This window comes from Euprymna scolopes, chromosome 21 (assembly GCF_053919585.1).
Source record: "Euprymna scolopes isolate OS-2025 chromosome 21, ASM5391958v1, whole genome shotgun sequence".
Taxonomy (NCBI): domain Eukaryota; kingdom Metazoa; phylum Mollusca; class Cephalopoda; order Sepiida; family Sepiolidae; genus Euprymna; species Euprymna scolopes.
The window spans coordinates 10,731,006-10,755,716 of NC_136502.1; the positions used below are offsets into that span (position 1 = coordinate 10,731,006).

The window sequence follows — 24,711 nt, forward strand, 5'->3', positions numbered from 1 at the left end:
AATTGGCTTTCCGTAGCTACCGCAAAAGTAAATGTTTCTCACATGCTTTTCCCGTTAAGGGATTTTTCCCTTTTTCTTTCTTTTTTCTTTCTCTTCAAAAATGCTCTATTGTTAAAAGTGTTTTTATTCATAAAGTCTGAAGAAATGCTGGTTTTTGAAAATCTTCAAACGATTTAATGTTTGAAATTGTCGACTGGACATGGAAACAATTGTAATGTAAAACGAAATACACTTTTTGTTGCCATCAACACCTTTTTTGAAGTCTTGATTTTGCTTTCGCAGTATATTAATGCTCAATTATGAAATATGATAATTTTGTAGCTTACTCCTTAAGTCAACACTCTTTGGCTTAAAACTCATTGGTATATGAAAATTTACTGAATTACACGAACTCAGTATATTACATCTCTTTCTCTCTCTCTCTCTCTCTCTCTCTCTCTTTCTATATATATATATATATATATATATATATATATATATATATATATATATATATATATATATATATAAATGCGTTGTTTTTAGCCTTTCAAACGTATTTATCCATTGTAAGGTCTGGAAATGATAACATTTTAATGCGTTGCTGTGCTGTACCAACGAATTCCATACTAATAAACATATTTTAAGATGAATAAGAGAAATATTTTGGTTCATATATAAAAATGACATAAAACAATATTTTTATATATGTTTGTTTTTGTTTGTTTGTTTGTTTGTTTTTATTTTAAAGATATACATTCACCAGAAGGATGTATTCGTACTTAATGGAAGCAAAAAGGTTTCAACGATTCATATGTTTAATCACTCTTGTGTTATTTACGAAAAGTGCATGCATTATGGCGGCTATACAAATTTTAAGCCACAAATTTGTGAATGCCTGAAAGTAATTTTGACTGGTATTGAAATAACTAGATAAGAATGACACAAGAGAGTGAAAGAGAGATAGTTTGGAAAAAACATAATGGCTCATCATAATTTAGTGTTAAGGGCACGAAGAGGAAAAGGTATAGCCCTCGACTACCAGTGTGAAAAACGATCACATTCCACCTGTTCTGATTACTGGCTTTTGCTTTTCCTTTCTTCTTGTTCGAACATTGTTGAATAAATAAAACTATAAGGTTACAGCACTGTTATAAGTATAAAAACAAATAAAGAAGAAAGGCAAAAGTTGGATGAAAAGATTTAATAAAAGAAAGAATTAGAGAAGAAAAAGAAAAAAAAAACAATTGAAAATATTGTGATATCAATTTCCTTTTATCGACATTTTCCTTCCCTGTATCCTTTTTATTCAAAGGAAAAATACTAAAAAAAAACCCTCTCCAACTGTTTTTGTAAAGATGTTTCTTCAAAAACAAAACAAAAAAAAAACTCACACAGAAATTCAGGCCTGAATTCTTACGTGACTTACAAATGATTATTTTATTGTTTACTCTTCATCAAGTTGACTCCAAAAAGTAAACAATTAAAAAAAATAGTGCCTACTTAGATTGGCACTTATTTAGAAAAACAAAAATATAGAAAAACCTTTATGGCGTACCTACTTATCATGGCATGAAGATGCTATATTCCAAAAATCACTAAAATTGATTAAGTGGCTTATTTTTTATTTTAAAAAAATCAAATTTTACGATTTTTAGCGATTAAGTATTTTTAGCAGGCATTGATTAACGGTTACTTATGGGGAGATTGTTAAGGGGGAGTTAATCAGTGAATTTTTACTTCAATGAAATATGGCGATTGGTTTATCTCGCATTGAGCAAGACATTAAATTTGATTTTCTTAAATAAAAAGAACCCTACTAGATTAAATTATGTGAGTTTTGGAATATGCCATCTTCGTTCCGTAAAGACTTTTCTGCGTCTTCTTTACTTGAACTGTTCATTATAAGTGAAAGCCTAAATAAGCATCAAATAAACTAATCAACCGTAGATGAATACAAATTAGTGACCTTTCTAATTTCTAGACGGACTTAATGACCGTTGTGTTGTAAAAAATAATCTAGAATAATCGCAATGAAATAGATGTAATTAAGTGCAGTATTTGCTTTATTGAAATCAAAAACGACTGAATTTTTTTTTTTTTTTTTTTTTTTTTTTTTTTCAAACGCACTCATACTGCGTACATGACTGACTGGTTCTCAGGTGTATTAACAAGCCGAAGTCAATAGATTTTACACAGCTAAATAAATTATTTAGATCAATTTTTAAAAATCTCAAGAAGGCAACCTGTTCAAAAATGAAATTCACTAATTTAATGCAGCTGTCATGAAGGCAACATTTTATTTTTAGGTAAAGCAAGTTCACTCATGTAAATATGCTATTCTGGTAATCTATTATTTGAAAATTGTTGGGTTCTTATCCAGAATCAAAACTAATTAAAAACCAAATATACAGAAAAAATAATTATCATGTACGTACTCGTCGTGGAACGAAAATGTCATATTCCAAAAATCACAGAAATTGATGAAGTAGTACTATTTTTATATAGAAAATTATTTTTTTTATGATTTTCAGCAGCGATTAATAGTATATATGTAATCATTACTAAGCTTATTTTAAAATCTCGGTAGTTCTAATTGAGTTGTGTCGCTTTATTTATTAAATATGGTGGTTAAGACACACCATTCTTGCTTCCTTATAAAATTTGACTTTCTTAGTAAAAAAAAATTACTTGACCAATTTACGTGATTTTTAGAATGTGGTATTTTCGTTCCATGACAAGTATATATATCATAAAGATTTTTTTGTATTTTTGTTTTAATTAGGATAACTACTGAATTTGCACCAATTGCTGTTCAGTGATAACACCCATCAAACAATAATAAAGTAAGTCGGAAAATAATTATAAATGGTATGCATTTGCATTGGTTATTTTTATGTGCAATGTGAGTGTGAAAATAAAAAGATATATAGTTTATTTCTTAATTTTATGTTCAAGAATATTTATTAACTGACGTACAACACAAAAAAATAACCAAGTTATTCAAGGTATTAAATAAGATTGCTTATTTAAGAATTAAAATAATAAGAATTTAATTTAATAGAAATTCCTTTTTAATGAAACTTAATGTTGGTTCGATTAATTAATGGTCAGCGATTTTTGCATGTTATAATACTGTTATTCTGTTATTCTATTAATCGAGAATAACCAATTTAAGTCAGATGATTACAATGAATTAAATATTGTATTTATATTAAGGTTAAACATTGTAACTGTAGTCATGTATTAACGGTCATTGCTCGGGAATTGATTGTTTTTTTTTATTATTACTTGATTGTTTTTTGGTTTTTTTTCGAGTCAGCAAAGGAAAGATAAATGTGTGCGATAAAGTGTTATGTGAAAATGAATTTTATTAGGCATTGATAATGTGTGCATGTATGATGCCATGCAGCATGACTGCAAAAGTTTAAATATACTAGAGATTCACAAATTACTGGCATTTCTTTTGAAATATGAATAAAAACATAATAACATTTCATCGTTACTGAATAGTAATAAAAAAACTGAAGTCGTTATTAGTAGTATTTACTATCAATACCTGCATTTGCTGCTGATAACACGGGTGACGTTCATTTTATGGTCAAACATGAAGTATTTTTCCTGTAGATATCATTTGCAAAGGACGTGTCACATGATTTGATTCAACATTGAAATATAAATTGTTCAGATATTACTTATTGGTTTCCTTTTCAGATTATATTGATTAAAAATATAACTTTTTTATCAACTACTAGCAAGGTGACCCGATTTTACCCGGGATTAAAGGACGATAAACAAATGTTTCACACTCCCATATTTTATTGTCATTGAAATCGATTAAATAGCCTATTTCTCAATCAAAACAACCGATTGTTTGCTCTAATTGGCGACACATCGCGATGCATCTGGAGGAAGCTTCACATGCCTCTCACAGTGACTAAGTTCACAATATATTGTAGTCTACATTGCACTGTAGAGAACCTACTGTTGATTTTATAAAATTATTTTTTATATATAATGACTTGCATTAAAGTTTACAATGAAAAAGTCAAGTATCATGTTTAAATTGTGCTGTAAACAGAAACATTCTTTCGAATGCACCCCTGTCATATCAAAGAACCTACTGTTGATTTTATATGTTGGGCCTTTCGGCTTGTGTGGTAATAAAACTTCTCCAATGCACTTGTGATCTAAAACTGTGTAAGATGTAAACTTTGGTCAAAATCGCTTGTTCTTCTTTCATCATATTATTTTGATTATTAATACTTATCAAAGATATTCCAACGCAAAATCTATGTAAGAACATAAAGTACATTTGTGTGAAATTTCATAAAAATCGACCTAGCCGTTTTCGAGTTCATAGGGAACGAACTCACAGACACACAGACAAAGTTCCTTTCATATAATAGTAGAAATGTAGTAGTAATAAACGAAAGAATGTAAAACAAAGCATTGTTGTCACATCTAGGGAGGAGCTGTTCGGAGCACTCTTTGTTACCTTGATAGGGTTCAAAACTGGCTTCAAAACCTAGTAGATGATATCCTTATCTCACAAGAAGGACGTTGTGAGTCTATCTCTACTCTGCCATTATTTTCATTGCAAGTGCTCGACTGAGCTTCTATCTATGGTCTCTCATGCAAGCACTCATCCAACTACAACCACTGTCAATAGTTTCATCCACTCTTTATCTATGCCTAAATCTAAACATAAATTCTATGAACAAATCTGATTTCCTAAAACTGCTCGCCTGTAGAACTTGGTGCCACAGGGCTGCTTTCTAACTGACTAAAACATTGTCATCTTCAAGTCCAATGTAAACAAGTTGTTTTCGAGCCGCTCTTTTTAATAATCAAATTCTACTCAATTTGCACCACTACCGATCACTACACTGTTGTCTCACTGACAACCTTACACTCATTAACACTTATTCTCGAATGTCTTTCAGGCCTTGAGAAGGCTTGACCATCTTTATAAAAAAAGTTGACTATTTACTAGTTTTACTAGAATTTAATACTGACAATAAAAGTGTATTTTATCTGTAATTTACATTTTTTACATTTGCTGTTGAAAACAAAGATAATATTCCTAAAATGATAAATTGTATTTTGCAAAGGAAATATTCCTAAAATGATAAATTGTATTTTGCAAAGAAAATAAATCGTATTAGAATGTACTGATTTTAATAACATGCATCAACGTTCAACAAAAGAAAAAGGCTAAGCAAAAAAAAAAAAAAAATATCGATTTGTGAAATGCAATGCTATTTAGGTCCAAGTTCAGAAATCTTATTCACTTATCTTTATATATTAAATACATACTAAAATCCTTATTAAAACAGAATAATTCTAATTTTTAGAAATAAAAAAAATTAACGTTTTATTTACAAGGAGTAGTTTCTTAATGGAGGCTCCATATTATAGAGGGGGGGCATGCACTCCTAATCCTACCATTGATACAAAGAAGTATATTTTCTTGCACCACTCTCTGATCTGTTGAAGGATGACATTCTTTATTTCAATAAGTTAGAAATATTTCTGCTTCATCTACAGTTTTTATCTTTGCAGCTACAAAGGCAAATATACTGAAAATGCACTGGAGTATTTAGATAAATGGTAATATTTTCTTTTACCGATTTGCCAAACTCATTCATTACAAAAGACGACCTCTGCGGTCAGTGCTGTAAACTTTCCTTCCTTACCTTAAGGCAAAAATGTTTTGCTAAAGATGTTAAGCAAATTTTGTTAATGTCATTTCCTGCTCAATGTAATAACGTTGCTTATTTAGAAGATCATTTTATATTTCCCTAATGTTAAATGGAGAATATGTAGAAAGCTATTCATATTTAGATTCTAATTTTTATTTTAGACATAAAAATGTATATATATAAAATCATATCTCTCTCTCTCTCTCTCTCTCTCTCTCTCTCTCTCTCATATATATATATATATATATATATATATATATATATATATATATATATATATATATATATATATCATATTAAATGAAATATGAGGAATAAAAGTTATATATAATTTTATTATATAATCAGAACAATTAAAAAACTATTTAGGTCATGACATTTCGAAGCTAAATGTTTCTCGTCAGAAGAGGAGAAGATCAGAATTATACAAAATGCAGAAAAAATTGGCTTAAAGACATTTAGATATGAAATGATAAGGAATGAATAGGATTATATGGTAAATAATAATTAAAAGTAGGTACAACATATAAGTTGTACCTACAACGTGTGTGTGTGTGTGTGTGTGTGTGTGTGTGTGTGTGTGTGTGTGTGTGTGTGTGTGTGTGTGTGTGTGATAGAGTAAAACAATGAGGTTGCTTGCACGGCAACTGACAAGGCTAATCTGCTTGCCAGCCGGTTTGCCTCAAACTCCACACTGAACTCGGTACACCACTCACTCCCTGATTTTCCTCTGCGAACAGACGCCACACTAGACGATTTGAAAATCACCCCTTCTCAGGTACATGCTATTATAAAAAACCTAGACACCTCAAAAGCATGTGGACCAGATCTCATCCCGGCTGTGCTATTAAAAAAATGCTCTGCTGAGGTTGCTCCAGTTCTGTCCAAACTTTACAATAAATGCCTCAACGAATCTTGTTTTCCCGACTGCTGGAAAACCGCCTCTGTGGTACCAGTCTTCAAGAATTCTGGTGAAAGAACTGACCCACTAAATTATCGCCCCATTAGCCTCCTCCCGCTTTTCGCCAAAATATTTGAGTCCTTAGTTAATCAAGCCCTAGTCCAGCACCTAACAGCTGCTAAACTCCTGACTGACAAACAAAATGGATTCAGGCAAGCCCGTTCAACAGCAGATATCTTAACTGTAGTTTCTGAACGTATATACCGTTCATTGGATAAAACAGGGGAGGGTAGAGCGGTGGCCCTTGATATATCTAAGGCTTTTGACAGGGTATGGCACGATGGTCTTCTAAGGAAAATTAGATCATATGGAATCACTGGAAAAATTCATAATGTAATTAAATCCTTCTTAAGTAATAGAAAAATCAAAGTTGTCCTCGACGGTCGTACATCCAAACAATATGACATAAATGCGGGAGTACCTCAGGGGTCTATCCTTGGACCTCTATTATTCCTGATATTCATAAATGACCTCCCTGATAAAATTGTTTCGGAGATGGGTATATTTGCCGATGACACCACTCTCTATAACAGATATGAGGGGAAAACAAATGAATGAACAGATATGAGGGGAAAACAAATGAATCCAAGGAAATGGCAGAAACTCTAGAGGATGACCTCCAATCCGTAGTGGAATGGGGACAAAAATGGTTGATCACATTCAATGCTGCTAAGACTAAGCTTGTTTCCTTCAATAACTACAAGAAACCTTCTCTACCACCAATAGCAATGGCCAAGAACACATTGCCTGAAAGTATTTCTTTTAAACTCCTCGGCCTAACGTTTACAGGGAATATGAACTGGAATAGATACATTGAGAGCATTGCCAGGGCTGCTGCAAGGAAGGTTGGCTCCCTCTACCGTGCTGAAAACTACTTACGCCTGACAGTATCCTATACCTCTATAAGGCAACCATTCGCCCATGTATGGAGTACTGTTGTCACATCTGGGCTGGTGCATCTGCTGCTTGTCTCTCGCTCCTGGACAGGGTTCAAAAGAGAGTCACCAACCTGATAGGTCCTGAACTGTCATCTAGGCTTCAGCCTCTGTCCCATCAACGAGATGTTGCATCCCTCTGCCTGTTCTACAAATACTTTAATGATGAATGCTCTGACGAACTGCAAACACTTGTACCTCCCCGGCGTAACTACCCCCGACAAGCTACTTAGTCTCATCCCTTTACAGTAGAGATCCCTAGGTGCAAGAAAGCCTTTTACTCCAATAGTTTCTTCCCCAGAACTGCGAGTCTTTGGAACTCCCTTCCGGGATTCTGCTTTCCCAACTGCAATGATATGCAGAAGTTCAAGTGTAATGTTAACAAACATCTTTCTACTCATCTCCCTTCATAATGACCCCGCTAATTAAGTCCCTAATAGTAGCCCCCTGCTTCAAAGTGGCACTGTGCCTTGTTTGGGGTGAAAATTGAATAAAAACAAATAATAAATAAAAAAAAAATTTTGTTTTCCCATCACAAAACTTTTTCAAAAATAAGTGTTTTATTTTGTTTTATGATTTCTACGAATAATGACATAGCCATTAAAGATAGGAACAGAAAAAAAAAAAAAAAAAAACGGAAAAAAAAAGCGAGAACAAAGAAAAAAGGTAGGGGAAGTTTAACACTTTTTTTTCTACTTGTATGCAATATCCGGGAGGACGGCCAGTACAACACCCAATGACAACACATATGTATGGAGCCCTCCATGCACACGTTGAAGCCAGCAAATGCACCACAGCCCACCCCGAGGACATTGCTCAAACACTGATCACTGTTTTATCTGTCTTCTCTACGTTAGTCTCGCGGGTTCTTCTCTGGTTCCTTTCTCTTTGCTCTGAATAGCACACTATAATTTGGGATCGTAATTTCCAGCATACAGTTCCTCATCATTCTACACCACTTATTCTCATATCCAAATTGCAATTTGGTTCAACGACTTTCAATCCACGGTGATTATAGACAATAGTCCATTGTCGAAAAGAGTTCCAGAAGAAGTGTATGTCATTTATTTTGTAAAATGAAAAAGTCTTTTTATACAAAAGATGAAATATAAAAAAAATCGCAGCATCTAATTTGATTGTATTGTTTTTGGTCTACAAGGCTATTCCTTATTTTTCTTTTAATGTGAAGAAATTCATCATCTTTAAAAGCAAAACACACACATAAAAGTTAAAAGAAAAAAACAACTAAAATCTCAGTATAAATTTATTTCAACCTGAAAAAGCCTCGTTGAATAAGGAGGCTAAAAGTTGGTACAAAGTACCTTCAATAAGTTTCCAGACTTTTTTGTACAGGGATTTAAAATTATCATAGACTCTTGAAAATTCGGTATGTTATTGCTATACATCTTATGAGATGACTGACCAATTTTTATGATTTCAAGTTCAAATGAACAGCTACAGCAGGAATTGGAATATTCTCTACTAAAGCCTGATTGTCACAGCTGGTCAATTTCAAAAATGCAATTTGGACGTGAGGACAATTTAGAAGAACAATATGCAATAAAATTCTGTTTTAAACTTGGAACAAATGCCACAGAAACGTATAGAATGCTTCAGACTCTTTTGGACCATCTTGCATGAATCGAGCATCAGTTTTTTAGTGGCATAAGAGATTCAAGGAAGGCAGGAGTCTGTTGGGGATGATGTGAGGGATGGGAGGAGTAAGGAAGACAGAACACCAGAGTTGATTGGACAAATAAACAATTTCATGAATAAGGACCGTCGTGTGTCTATAGAGACAATAAGTGTACAGTTTGATGTCAGTGTGGGAACTGTATACACAATTATTCACAAGAAATTGAAGATGCAGAAGATGTGAGCAAAGTTTGTCTCAAGGGTGTTCAGAGATGATCAAAAAGAAAGACATTATCATGACACCAGCGAGATCAATTCAGATCCCCCAGTTCTTGATGCTCTGATGACCTGCAATGAAAGCTGGATCAACTGCTATGATCCAGAGACCAAGAGACAGAGTTCCTAGTGGAATCATGCTGGCTCCACAAAACCAAAGAAGGTCAGACAGAGCAAATCCACCAAGAAACTTATGATGATTCTTTTTTTGACAGCATGGGGATGATTTACATGCACTGGGTTCCCACTGGACAGACAGTGAACAAGGAATACTATGTTGAGGTTTTAAGGGAGTTCAGGATGTCATTCGGTCGGGAGCCAGCACTCTTCGAACTGAATCAATGGCATTTCCACTAGGACAATGCACCAGTCCATAAATCCATCCTTGTCACAGACTATTTGACCAAGATGGGTATTAAGCCAGTTTCTCACTCTCCTTATAGTCCAGATTTTGCTCCCTGAGACTTTTGCTTATTCCCTAAGCTTAAGAAAAACCTTAAAGGCTATCGTTATAAGACAATTCAGGAAATGAAAGAGGCTGTGATGAGGGTTGTTGACATACTCACACAAGAGGATTTCCATGGGGCCTTCCAGAAGTTGTTGGAACGGTACAGCAAGTGCATTGCAGCTGGAGGCGATTACTTCGAAGGGGACTAGAGTTTCATGTGTTTATTATCAATAAAAGTGCTCATATGAAAAAGTCTGGAAACTTATTGAAGGCACCACGTAAATAAAATTTCAGATCTATTTTACAGTTGATGTAGTACTAATTATGTAACATAACATGGGCGCGCATATAGCAACTGTATGTAAATGAATGAGCCATGTGCAAGAAGACGTCATGGCAAGGAAAGAGATTATAAAAAGAGCATGTGCGCAGACCAAGGATCATATTAAAGAGGTGGAAATAAATGCCTGTTGTTCCAACTGAAAAAAATGAGACGAGTTGAATTTCTTTCCTATTCCTTGTCTTTGTCTCCTTTGCGACAGTGTCTACATGTTAACATATGTGTAAATTACTTACAATGGTTCTCTATGAACATTTACATCAAAAAGCTTTTTAATGTCGTTTTCATAAAAGGTTTTAAACTGGAAAAGAAACTTACTAATATAAACAAGACATCTTGCCGCTCAACATAGTAGTCTCCTTACAAAGTGGCACCGGGCTTTGTTTGGAGTAAAATTACAATAATAAAAAAAAAACTAATTTAAACACTTGAAGTCCGTTTTAATCTACTCAAATGATATTAAAAACTAATAACTTATAATAATCTGTTGGGGCAAAGTTCAGAGAATATGGTGAGTGATGCATAATTTCCTGGGGATATTTTTATGGAAGAGCTATGTTATTTTGTGCAGTGTGAGGTTTAACGTTATTATGATAAAGGATAACAATATATTTCAGTTTATGATGAATTAGGGTTTCAACTGAAAATGAAAACTAAAAAATCCCATAAACGTGGTATTAAAAAGCTTATTGACAGATTGAAAGACATCATAAAGACGAATGTGGGACTACATTAACGATTATATATATATCTGATATTGTGTTTTTGTGGGTTTTTTTGTTGTTTTATTGTCCCTTAAAATGAACAAAACTGACCTTAAATGCAAACAATATTACAGATTTACCGTGCAATTTTGATCACTGTTCAACTACCTGCTCAAGAGTAAATGCCAAATCAAATGTATATGCAAAACTACAGTCAAATTCCAAAGGTTTACAAATAAAATTTACATGACTATTTATTTACACATAAAATCTGCAATACTATATAATGCATACAATCTTGCAAAGACAAACAATAGCCCCAAAACAAAAAATAAAAACGAACAGTTGAGTTTCATCTATATATATAAATGCATATAATTATTCTCAATTTCAAGCATTTGAAACTAATTGAAGATTGAGATTTAAGACCCTGGTGTCATATCACTTCCAACCATAAATAATAGTATTGAGTGCCGTACGGTCTGAACATGCGGTAGAAAGAATATCAATTAAATGAATTTATTAATTTATTTATAAATTTACGATACTGGTAACCTAGAGAACTCAATTCTTTTTATGGGAAAATATTGCATTATGCTAAGAAAATAATTTCCTCTACCAGAGTGCTCTACACATAGGGAAGCAAGTGTGTGTGCGTATATATATATATATATATATATATATATATATATATATATATATATATATGTGTGTGTGTGTGTGTGTGTGTGTGTATGTGTGTGTGCATATATATATATATATATATATGTGTGTGTGTGTGTGTGTGTGTGTGTGTGTGTATGTGTGTGTGTGCATATATATATATATATATATATATATATATATATATAGAGAGAGAGAGAGAGAGAGAGAGAGAGAGAGATAAAAAATCAATACGAAAAATATATAAATGTTTATATCTTTTCTGTATTTATTCCCTCTTCGTTGACGTGTAGGAATACAAAAAGTCTTTTGAAAAACACAAAAACGTTTCTTTCAAAAGCACCTAATTTTCGACCAATCCTTCGGTCTTCTTCGATGTGAATGATGGAAACACAAGTGCAGGGCGGTCAGGGTTAGCAGCAAGAGAGGAATGGATATAGCCAATGAGGTAGATCTATCTGAATACAACCATTCCAATATTTTTGACTTGGAATGGTCAGCAACTTGTGTGGCCTTTATTCAAAACCAAGAATTGGACACCCACACACTCCACATACACACTTGCATTTGTAAACAAAGATGCATATACACCAGTACATTACTACGCATGCTTATACACGTACCCATGCACACACACGTTTATAGACGTACATACACATACACATAGAGAATGATGGACAGATATAGACAGATAAGATAAGTGGAAACTTCTGACCAAAAGCTGATGCTTCCCATTGTAATTGCTAATTGCTAATGTCTGATTGAAAATATCATCTACAGTAAAAGTTAAATAAGCTTTAAGAATTATCTATCAAGAATTTAAATGGTTCTATTTGTATGCACCAAACATTTTCAATAAATATTAACTGAAAAAAATACTCATGCATATGAATGTTTGAATAGATAAGGCCAAAATGTGTAAATAAGACATGAAAAAATATTTTTTAATTATATTGGATCATTTAGTAGGTTGAGTTACCTAATATCTATGTTTTAGGCATTGAATATATTATACATGTATTTTGAATACTAAATACCTTTAGAAAACAATATAAAAACTGTTTCAAATATCGAATAATAGCATTGTATTTTTTTATTGATGCATTTTTTATTGTTTTGTTGCTTTATTGTTGTGTTGTCGTACTGTTTTTTGGTTTTATTTTGTATTATTGTATTGTCTTATTGTTTTATTGTCTTATTGTTGTATTGTTTTATTGTTGTATTGTTTTATTGTTGTATTGTTTCATTGCTATGTATTGTCTTATTGTTGTATTGTCTTATTGTTTTATTGTTGTATTGTTTTATTGTTTTATTGCCATGTATTGTTTTATTGTTGTATTGCTGTATTGCTTTATTTTTGCATTGGTTTATTGCTGTATTGTTTTATTGCTATCCATTGTTTTATTATTGTATTGCTTTATTGTTGTTTTATTTTATTGTTGTATTGTTTTATTTCTTTATTGTCTTATTGTTGTATTGTTTGATTATTGTATTGTTACATTGTTTTATTGTTATCTTCTAATATATTATTGCATTTTTTCATTGTTGAATTGTTTTATTTATCACCTAAACAAACATTAAGAAAATCTGCATAAGCAACATAGTTTTACAATTATTCACAAAATAAATCCATAAATCTTCTGAATTACCTTTTGAAAGAATAAAAGTTTCCTTAACACATGGATTAGATTTTTGTATGAATATATTGCAGAGTTTGAAATATTCAAATTCCAATTAATTAGCCAATGAGAAACATATTTCATAGAAGGTCTACCGCAATCATTTATTTCATGCTTGTGATAGTACAGTTGTGGACCTTTCGTTTTACTAGCATAAAGAACATCTCAAATGGATCAAATCCTTTTACAATGAAACAGACAAGGAAAACAGATAATGATTCCAGGGTTGCCATCGTAAAGTTTTCAGCCACATTTGAAAATAAAATAAAGAAAAATCAAAATTTTCAAATGAAAAAAAAAATGAATAATATTTAGAAAATAAAATATGAAAAATAGAGATGATATGTAAAAAAGGAGATAAAGTCAAAAATATCTGGTAAAGAATTATAAGGAAAATAATAGAATTTGAAAAAAAAAAAAGAAAAAAAAACAGAATTTTATTAAAAAAAAAGAAAAAGAAGAAAATTATAAGGAAAATAATAGAATTTGAAAAAAAAAGAAAAAAAAAAAGAATTTTATTAAAAAAAAAGAAAAAGAAGAAAATTATAAGGAAAATAATAGAATTTGAAAAAAAGAAAAAAAAAACAGAATTTTATTAAAAAAAAAGAAAAAGAAGAAAATTATAAGGAAAATAATAGAATTTGAAAAAAAAAAAAAACAGAATTTTATTTAAAAAGAAGAAAAAGAAAAATATAAGGAAAATAATAGAATTTGAAAAAAAAAGAAAAAAAAAACAGAATTTTATTAAAAAAAAGAAAAAGAAGAAAATTATAAGGAAAATAATAGAATTTGAAAAAAAGAAAGAAAAAAAAACAGAATTTTATTAAAAAAAAAGAAAAAGAAGAAAATTATAAGGAAAATAATAGAATTTGAAAAAAAAGAAAAAAAAAACAGAATTTTATTAAAAAAAAGAAAAAGAAGAAAATTATAAGGAAAATAATAGAATTTGAAAAAAAAGAAAAAAAAACAGAATTTTATTAAAAAAAAGAAAAAGAAGAAAATAGAAAATTTGAAGAAAAATAGTAGAACTAAAATAGAATATGCAAAAATATTTTTAAAGAAATAAGAATTTTTATAAAGAGTTGTAGAAAGAAAAGAAAACCAGATTCCAAACAAATAAATGAGGATTGTCTCTTACCTGATACATGACATCGGGGCTGGCTTGTTGATCCTTAAGTGAAGCACCAAGGAAACACTCTCTCCTAGATGCTGTTAATTGAGTGCCCTTGGACATTTCCGGATCCTTTATCCGTGTGGATGGAAGATCAGTACAAGAGGTGGCCAGATAAGACGGATACATTAGCTGCCTCTGTTCACACTTGTTTGACGAATGCATTCGATTGCGATTTGATATGTTTTTTCGGTTTGAGAATTTTAAATAGCATATTGAGATGATCGCCGTGATGACAACAGATACTGACACTGCCACTGAAACAATAACAATCAGAAAATCTAGTTGTATCTTGTCATAGGCGTCATCAGTCTGCACATTCACAGCGTTTTGCATTTCAAATGTCTTATTGCTCACAGTTAACGCCAAGATCAGTGTAGTAGCGGCTGACAAAACTGGGGTGCCACTGTCCTTGACCACAAACTCCAGCTCATATGAACCAGCATCTTGTTGGGTAAGTACCCGAGCAAATGATAATAAACCAGTGTAGTGGTTGATGGTAAACAACTGTTTATCATTGCCAGAAGCTATCTCATACTTCAGGAAAGCGTTTTCTTGACTGTCCCTATCGGACGCCTTTAGTACTGTAATGTTCTTTGTGTAACGTGGATAGTATAGCACATCCAGGGTGTAAGGGTTGATGCTGGGGAAGGTGAAATAGGGGGAGTTATCATTTTCGTCTTTTACCTCAACGATCACATTTACAGTATTGTTCAATCGTGGCTTACCATTGTCTCTGATCAAAACCTGAAATTTATAGACATCCTGAAATTCATGGTCCAGGGACATCACAGTTGATATTAGTCCATAATCAGTAATCTGGAAAGGAAGAAAATGTTTGTCGTTGGATACTAACAAGTATGTCAGTTTACCTCCTGGTCCCAAATCAGGATCTGTGGCATTTATAAAACCCACAGAATACCGTGCATTCTGATTTTCCTGAATCCAAAACTTAAAGGTCTTCTTAGATATCTGTGGTTGTACGTCATTGACATCCATTACCTGGATGAGAAACTTGGTCTCACTATGAAGGGGTGGGGTTCCATTATCTTGGCAGACAATGGTAAGGCTATGGTGATCTTCAGCCTCTCTGTCTAGTGGCTTCTTGACGATCACTTTGTATTTCTTTTTACCTAAACTCTGGAGTTCAAATATATCATGATGAAGAATACAGTTAACCTCACCATTCTGTCCAGCATCATGGTCAGTGACTCTAACATAAGCTATAAAACTGCCTACATCAATGTTTTCCGGAATGTTCACTGATGCTGAAACAAAGTTTACATCTATTATCGGAGCGGTGTTCTGTTGATTAATCACATTAACTAGCACCAAAGCTATGGCAGTTAGTGGAGGAGTACCACCATCTGTTGCTTCTACATACAACTTATTAGTTAACTCTTGCCCTAATGTAAACCTCTTATTCAGAAATATCTCTCCAGTCACTTTATTTAGTTTAAAGTGTGTCTTGGCAATATCCGAAGTTTTTGAACTGAAGTGATACGTTATCCTTCCGTATAATCCAGAATCTAAATCATTGGCGGAAAGAATGATAATTGCAGATGTTTCACTTGGTTCGTTCTTTATAGAAACATTGTAAGATTTTTGAGAAAATATCGGCATGTTATCATTAACATCTTTAACAGAAATATGTACATCCATTGTGCTTTGTCTTGAAGGTGATCCTCCATCCTTGGCGATCACTTGAACATCATAAAATTCTTTAAGTTCCCTATCTAGATCATTTTCTAAGTTTATAAATAGCTGTGAGGTTCCATCAACACTTTTCGAAACTGACAACGTAAATGGTTCATGCCTTTTCTTTGTCAGCATGTAAGTAATCTGAGAATTCTGGGTTCCAATATCCTTATCGATGGCGTTTGGTATTAATCTCCTTGCCTCTTTTCTGTCATCCTCAGAGAATTCTATATTTACCTGTTTCACTGGAAACTCAGGTTGATGATCATTGACATCTTTAAGTCTCACCTTAACATCAATGATTTTCATGAATGATGTTGCTTTTTCTACAGCAATTTCTACCATCCGAAAACATTCTGTGTTGTGCTTGCACATTGATTCTGTGTCAAGTGTGTGAATTGTGTAAAGTTTCCCAGTCTTTTTGTCCACGCTAAACAACTGTGTGCCACCCACTTGGCCTGAGTCAAGTTGGCTGAATGTGATCAGATTGCGGTCTTGATGTGAAACACTGTCTAGAAAGTGTGAATCGGCTGCCACGTTTCCCACCAAAGTGCCAGGCCCTTTGCCTTCCTCCACATCATAGGTAAGGTCCTCACACACAACACAACTGGGTAGCACACACAAGACTAGTAGACACAACTGTAGCAACAGCATACTTTTTGTTGTCAACGTCACAAGAAGCAATTGTAAAATCCATCCAGGGCAAAGATGTTGGCCAAAATTCTCGTTGCATCTTAAAAAAAAGAAAAGATATCATTAGGATGAATTATAAATTTATACATTGTTACGTGATGCATACAATGAGACGAGCGTTCAAAAGAGAATGATATTCGTGTAAAATGCACATAAAAACGATTAAGTTTTAAAGTAGATAAATAGACGAAAGGGTACAGAAACAATATAAAAGTTGAAGCACTTACGTTCGAACCTATAAATGAATAAAAAAAAGAAAAGAACAAAGATCTAATCAGTATTCTTCCACTCTAGAACAAGACAGCATAAACACACACTCTAATGTTTTGTCTTAGTTTGAGTCCAGACCAATGAAAATAAAATTAATGACAAAATAATCAGTTTATTTTCCTAATGTTGAATTTGAGTGCTTCGTTCACATTACACAGAGTCTGTATTCAACAATATTTATATGTTCTTCGAAATACTCTCTTCTATAATCTCTCTCGTTCTCTCTCTCTCTCTCTCTCTCTCTCTCTCTCTCTCTCTCTCTCTCTATATATATATATATATATATATATATATATATATATATATATATATATATTATTTTATGTATCTACATAAATAATAATAATAATATATATATATATATATATTATATATATATATTATTTTGTGTATCTACATAAATAATAATAATAATAATAATAATATATATATATATATATATATATATATATATATATATATATATATATATATATATATATATTATAAAGACTAATAATTAAAAATACGAATCATTTTCAACAGGAAAAACAAACAAAATCAACTTGAGTGTACGATCGTTTCGGAAACGATCGTACACTCAAGTTGATTTTGTTTGTTTTTCCTGTTGAAACTGATTCATAATTTATAATTATTAATCTTTATAACCAATATTAATATAGCTGTAGGAGAAGTATACCTATTGAGCTTATTATATATCCACAGTATTATGAGCAAAATTATTTTAAAGTAGTGACACATTAAAATAAACTTTGCTCTTAAGACTTCAGGTCTAATTCCTTCTATAAAATTAAATATATATATATATATATATATATATATATATATATATATATATATATATATATATATATATAAAGCTGAACGTTTGCGTGTGTCTGGTCACGAATAGGCTCCTATATGGTTGACTATTATAGAAAACTGATCATATATAATGATTATGGCATAATGATGATTCATTAAAATTGTGGGGTCTGTGTACGTGCGTGGTCCACAAAGTATGGAAATAAAAAATTTTAAATAAAAAAAAACGTTTATAAGTGTTTTTGATATAGATGTACATAATAATACTTTGATAAGTATGTTTTAACTTAAATATGGATGGTATAATAAAATTGTAGGGTCTGCGTTCGCGCCTGGCTTCCATAGAATGGAAATAGGCACAAACTTTAATAAAGACTTTTCATTTATATCTGCATAAGTATACTTTGATAATTATGTTTCAGTTTGAAGAAATATGGTATAATAAAATTATGGGGTGTTCGTTCGCGCCTGACCGCCATAGAGGGAAATATGTCACAAAGTTTAACAAGGTTTTTTTAATATAGATCCACAGAATATTGTGATAAGTGTTTCAGTGTGAATAGGTATGGTATAATAAATTATGGGGTTTATCTAATCTACTTTCATCATATTTTGCTTTGGTTTTGATACCCCCAAATTCTAAGCTATCTCTTTACAACCCTTCCTTTTCATAACCTACCATACTTTCATAAATCAGAGTCTATTTTCTGAAGGCTGTTTTTGAACCCAGTCAATGACGGGTACTTTTGCTAGTATATATATATATATATATATATATATATATATATATATATATATATATATATATATATATATATATATATATATATATATATATATATTAGTGTTAGAACAATTAATCGGAATCGGAGTCAGGAATCAGAAAAATCGGAACTTTTGGGGATATTGGAATCAGTATCGAAATCAGAAAAATTTGTGCCTATTTTCCGATGCTAAAACCGATTCCTTTAATTGTCTTTTATATTTGATTCTGTTTAAAACAAGACCCTCCGCTGCTAGTAGTAATAACAATGCCTCTTCTAATAAATACATGACTTGACGTGGTGGGAAGAAAATGGACAGATTAAAAAAAGAATCGAAACCAGGAAAGAAAAAAATAAGAGAATAAACAAACATGAGGAGGAAAAATTTAAGGATAATAAATAAAAATTTAAGGATAATAAATAAAAATGAATGCAAAAAAAATTTAAGGATAATAAATAAAAATTAACCAAAAAAAAATTTAAGGATAATAAATAAAAATGAACACAAAAAAAAAATTTAAGGATAATAAATAAAAATTAACCAAAAAAAAATTTAAGGATAATAAATAAAAATGAACACAAAAAAAAATTTAAGGATAATAAATAAAAATGAACACAAAAAAAAATTTAAGGATAATAAATAAAAATTAACACAAAAAAAAATTTAAGGATAATAAATAAAAATGAACACAAAAAAAAATTTAAGGATAATAAATAAAAATGAACACAAAAAAAAATTTAAGGATAATAAATAAAAATGAACACAAATAAAAATTTAAGGATAATAAATAAAAATGAACACAAAAAAAAATTTAAGGATAATAAATAAAAATGAACACAAAAAAAATTTAAGGATAATAAATAAAAATGAACACAAAAAAAATTTAAGGATAATAAATAAAAATGAACACAAAAAAAAATTTAAGGATAATAAATAAAAATGAACACAAAAAAAATTTAAGGATAATAAATAAAAATGAACACAAAAAAAAATTTAAGGATAATAAATAAAAATGAACACAAAAAAAATTTAAGGATAATAAATAAAAATGAACACAAAAAAAAATTTAAGGATAATAAATAAAAATGAACACAAAAATAAATAGGAAACAAATGAGAAAAAAATGGATAAATAAATAGAATTTGATTTAGTTTTCTTTTTAACATACATTTGTACTTGTTAAATGTTGCTTAAAGATTAATTGTATCCAATTTATAGAACACAAAGTGCTATTTTAAAAATAGTTGAAGAGATATTTGTGGGTTTGTACATTTCCCAATATTATTAAAACATTAATCAATCTGATAGCATTTAAGCTCGGCATGGTCCATTGGGTCAATCGCCCACTCTCTAATGAAAAAGACGACTTAAAATAAAATGGAAGGGAATAAAAAATGAGAGAAATAGAAAAAATATTTAGAAAAAAAAAAATAAGTGCAAAAATTGACACTGCTATGATAGAGAATAAAGATGCATTCATCTAAAAAGTAAAATAAAAAAGTAAAATAAAAAAGTAAAATAAAAAAGTAAAATAAAAAAGTAAAATAAAAAAGTAAAATAAAAAAGCTGATTTTAAAAAATAATGAAAATATCAAATTACGGTCTGGTAGTAGTAATAGTAGCATTTATCTTCATTGAGAAAATTAATTCCATTCATTAAAACAAGAAAACGAATAGTTATTATCTGTCTGCCCTAATTATTTGACAAAAAATGCTTTTAAAGATTAATAAAATATAGTAGTTTGATCACATAATTAAAAAAAAATGTTTTTATTCTTGTGAGAAAGTGTATATTTCTTAATTGATGAAACCAAAAATTATTTTTTTTAAATGAAAACAGATAACTACCTTTTTTTCTAAAATCAATTGTATCTATTTGAAATTTAAGAAAAACAAAACCATGCAGCAACAGTTTAACAGACTAGGATTATGGTTAAAGGAGAAGTTAATTGTTAGGCAAATGGGGATCGACCTATAGATCATTTGAGAGATGCCATGTAAATATATATCAATAGATAATTATCTAAGTTATCTCCCTTGGATTTATTCTCCCCCCCCACCAATCTTAGAGTGTGCATTCTTCTATGGAAGGCTCGGAAATCTCGTTTCGCCTATATTTGCAATTTTGAAAGAGGTTTTACCTTGACATTTAATTCAGCTCATGTTAGGTACATATTTTTCAAACCCTAGCAGGCCCTGTCTCAAGGTTATATCTTCTAATAGCAGCCGTAGAGACTCTCAGAAATATGGAACACAAAGTAACATTTACTTTCATTACTCATGCATAGTTCTCTGTCTCCAATCCCGACCCTATGGGACCTTTCGTTATTGTAAATCGCAACCGTCATGTATTGCTTCTTTTGTGTATTACAATGTATACCCCAGAAGGAAAGAATGGAACACATGGACGAATAGATAAAAACATTGAAAAATAGAGTAATCTCTATATTAATAAAATACTAGCGGGACCTGTAGAAATTCCACAGGGGACTCATTCACATGTAATATATTGCTGTTGGCATTCTCTAGATGTTCAGTGTTATTGGAGATGCTCTGATATTATTGTAACTTTTTTTTGATAAAACTGCAAAAGTATTTATCTAAACTAGCACGAACGCCCGGCAAAGCCCGGTCGTAAAGTCCGCTTAAATATGATATTTTAATTCTTGCAGATTTTATATATTATTATAAAGTTAATGTTCTATCGATTTTTATATATTATAAAGTTGTGATTTCAAAAATAAAAAAAATATATCCATATGACTTGGGAGCATTAGCTTGAATCGAAACTGAAATAAAAACATGAATATATATATATATATATATATATATATATATATATATATAACGTCAGTTCCTTCAGCCATAATCGAAACCGAAACCAAAACTTATGAAGAATTCTTGATATAATTATTTATAAAAAAAAAATAGATTACTGGAGTGCCATCAGTTATAATCAAAACCGAAACCAAAACTTATGAAGAATTATTTATAAAAAATACTTAAAACTTACGAAGAATTAATTATTAAAAAAATAGATTACTTAAGTGTCATCAGTTATAATCGAAACCGAAACCAAAACTTATGAAGAATTCTTGGTAAAATTATTTACATAACAATTAAACGACCCGGATGTAAGCATGACACAGAAAATAACATACACGCTATCGTATTATTAATAAAATATATTACAACTTTATGTGTATCTATGTTTCTCTCTTTAACATGATTCGCTCATTATTATTTTTTAGTTACAATTAATCAATTATGTATTGAAATCAAAAAGCCAATAGCGTAAAATAAAACAAAAAAATGTAACAATCCTAATTTATAATGTAAGTGAATTATGAAATTAAATCCACTAGAATGCATTTCGGTTTCATTATAAGCAATTTACACATATTATACAGAGTGTCCCAAAATAAATAATTTATTTTTACATTTAAATTAGTATAGAATTAGATAGTTTATTTTGTGACACTGTATATTATTATTTTTTTTTTTATTGGAATCCTTTGAGATGAGTACTTTATTTATTTACGGACTGTTATCCTCATCTTTATAGTAGTTGTTTCACCTTCAGGGCCCGTGCTACAGTGAACAAAGGTGTTGAATCTGTACGGTTCCAGGTGAGCACTGTCTGAGGATAGCAGTTTCAATCCCACCCAAAGCAGGTCAGAGGTTAAATTGGATTAAACATGGTGGAACAGCAACAACTATGAAGATGAGGATAACAGTTTTTAAATAAATAAACTTAGACATATTAATCTTTAGTTTATAGTTGAAAATAAAGAATAAATTATTTTGTGACCTTTCTAAATTTAAGAGTACTTAAATAGTGGAAAAGTAGTTTATTCTGGCTTTAAAACATTCAAGCATTAAAAAAGATTTAAAGTTTTCGAAGATATTCCCATCCAATAATTTTATAATGATTAAAACATTACCTTAATAAAATGAGTTATGGTGTCATAATAATTTCGTCGGAATAATTAAATTTAATTTTTTTAATTCTATTAAAACATAATTTGGAAAAGCAAAACAAAACAGCATGATTTAAAAAATAAATTAATAAATAAAATGTATTTTAAAAGACTGCTTCGTGAGCAAAGTCAAATAGGTAAAGCTAGTTTTTTTTTTCTAAATGAGAAAATAATAAATTAAAAGAAGTCTAAATATAGAAAAATAAATTCGGAAAAATGAATAAAACAACAGATTTTTTAAAAATCTGATTTAAATAAAAAAGAAGGCAAAAAGGATAAATCAGTCAGAAATTATTTTATTTATAAGAGAGTAAATATAAATATTTTTTTCTTGTATTTGAAGTTGAAAAAAAAAAAGAACCCTAGATATCATTTTTAAACCAAAAACGTTCGCTGGACCATTTTTATTATCAAAATGAGTGATTGGGAACCACTCCCTTTTTCTGATTAGTGAGCTTCCATTGGTTACTCTCGAGCAAATCACTATGAAAAGAGGAAAGGTCTGATTGCTTTGTCAATAATCAAAGCTAGGGAATCAGGGGAGTAGTAGACTGAGGTCAGATGATTTCAACTTGGCCTAATAATGTTTTATGATACAGGATAGAAGGTTGATGTTTTGTTTCTGTTTCTGTTTTTATTTTAAGTGTCCTTTTATATGTCCTTGTATCTCTGTGAGTGGCTTTGTCTGTAGGTGAATTGTTCAGTATGTTATACTTCAGCTTGAAAACCATTTTTATCACTGAAAGTGCCGATTAAATATACTTAGCTTATTTGAGATGCAACAGAACATCTCTCTAAGAAGCTCTGGCCTTCGGTCTGTCGATTTTTCAGCCTGTCATACTTCAATTCAAAATAGAATTTCCATTTTTAAACACCCATTGATCGATCATATTATATTTAAATTTTAACTAATATTTTTGTTGGTCTGTCAGTAATAGTAATTTAGCTCTTATAGTTAAAAAAAAACAAAAAAAACTCGTATAATGAATTTAAAACATCTGTAGATAAATATAAACTGGAAATAATATATAAGTAATGTGTTTGAAATGTAAATTCTTTTCCAAGATTTAGTTAAAGCTAATATGGTGGGAGCGTTGCCCAATCATAAAATATACTTAAGTATCATATTTTAATTTATCCAGATTTTGTATATATTATTATAGAGTCAATTCTCTATCAATTATTTCATATCATATTGTACCCAATATATATTTCTGATTTCAGAAGTATAAAAAAAAATATGACTTGGTTACCATCAGCTAGAATCAAAACTGTAACCAAAAACAAAATTTGTAGCATTCCCGCCATCTTCAGTCAGATATAGAATAGCTAAAAATAAAATAACATTAATGTACAAATGTGTGTGCATATATATATATATATATATATATATATATATATATATATATATATATATATAAAATGCTCCTCATCTTCAGTTGAGCATATTGAGAAGTGATACATGAATTACCATTAGTGTATAAAGCGATGCTCTTTGTGTAAACAAATTGAGCTTAGGTATTTCGGCCGATGTCAAAACATTGTTAATTCACGACTCGCACAGCAGCCGCCGATTAGCATAATGGTTAGGAGCCTTGACTGTCATACAGGCGGTCGGGTTTAAATCCTGGCTTGAGGTAGTTGCCTGTCTAGCCGCACTGATGAACTGTGAAACAGCGAAACAGTAATCTATGTGGATGACTATATATATATATATATATATATATATATATATATGTGTGTGTGTGTGTGTGTGTGTGCATGTGTAGAAATACAATTTAAGTCGATTTATGCTTGGCAATTTAATTTGACCCATTTTTTACCCCTTAGCAAGTATTTTAACGGGGTAAAGACTCATAACAAACTGTCCACAAAAATGCAATCATTCGAGCTGCCTTGTGCCGCTCAGCGACCTTCCGTCTTGGAGGAGATGCAGTTGGAAAAAATGGAGAAATATAGACATAGTGAGCTTTATAAATGAGATTTGATTGATTGGACAGCTATT

General features: G+C 30.6%; 1 protein-coding gene across 3 annotated transcripts in view; it reads right to left on the reverse strand.

The window, feature by feature from the left end:
- Positions 1-24,711, reverse strand: part of LOC145241995 (protocadherin beta-13-like) — a 261,453-nt gene that overhangs the window by 77,883 nt on the left and 158,859 nt on the right. For all 3 annotated transcript variants that reach the window (XM_080104877.1, XM_080104878.1, XM_080104879.1), the window contains exon 2: positions 14,464-16,927. In XM_080104877.1, the coding sequence (XP_079961003.1) occupies positions 14,464-16,848 (2,385 nt within the window). In that variant the 5' untranslated portion in view covers positions 16,849-16,927. The remainder of the gene's footprint in view (positions 1-14,463; positions 16,928-24,711) is intronic.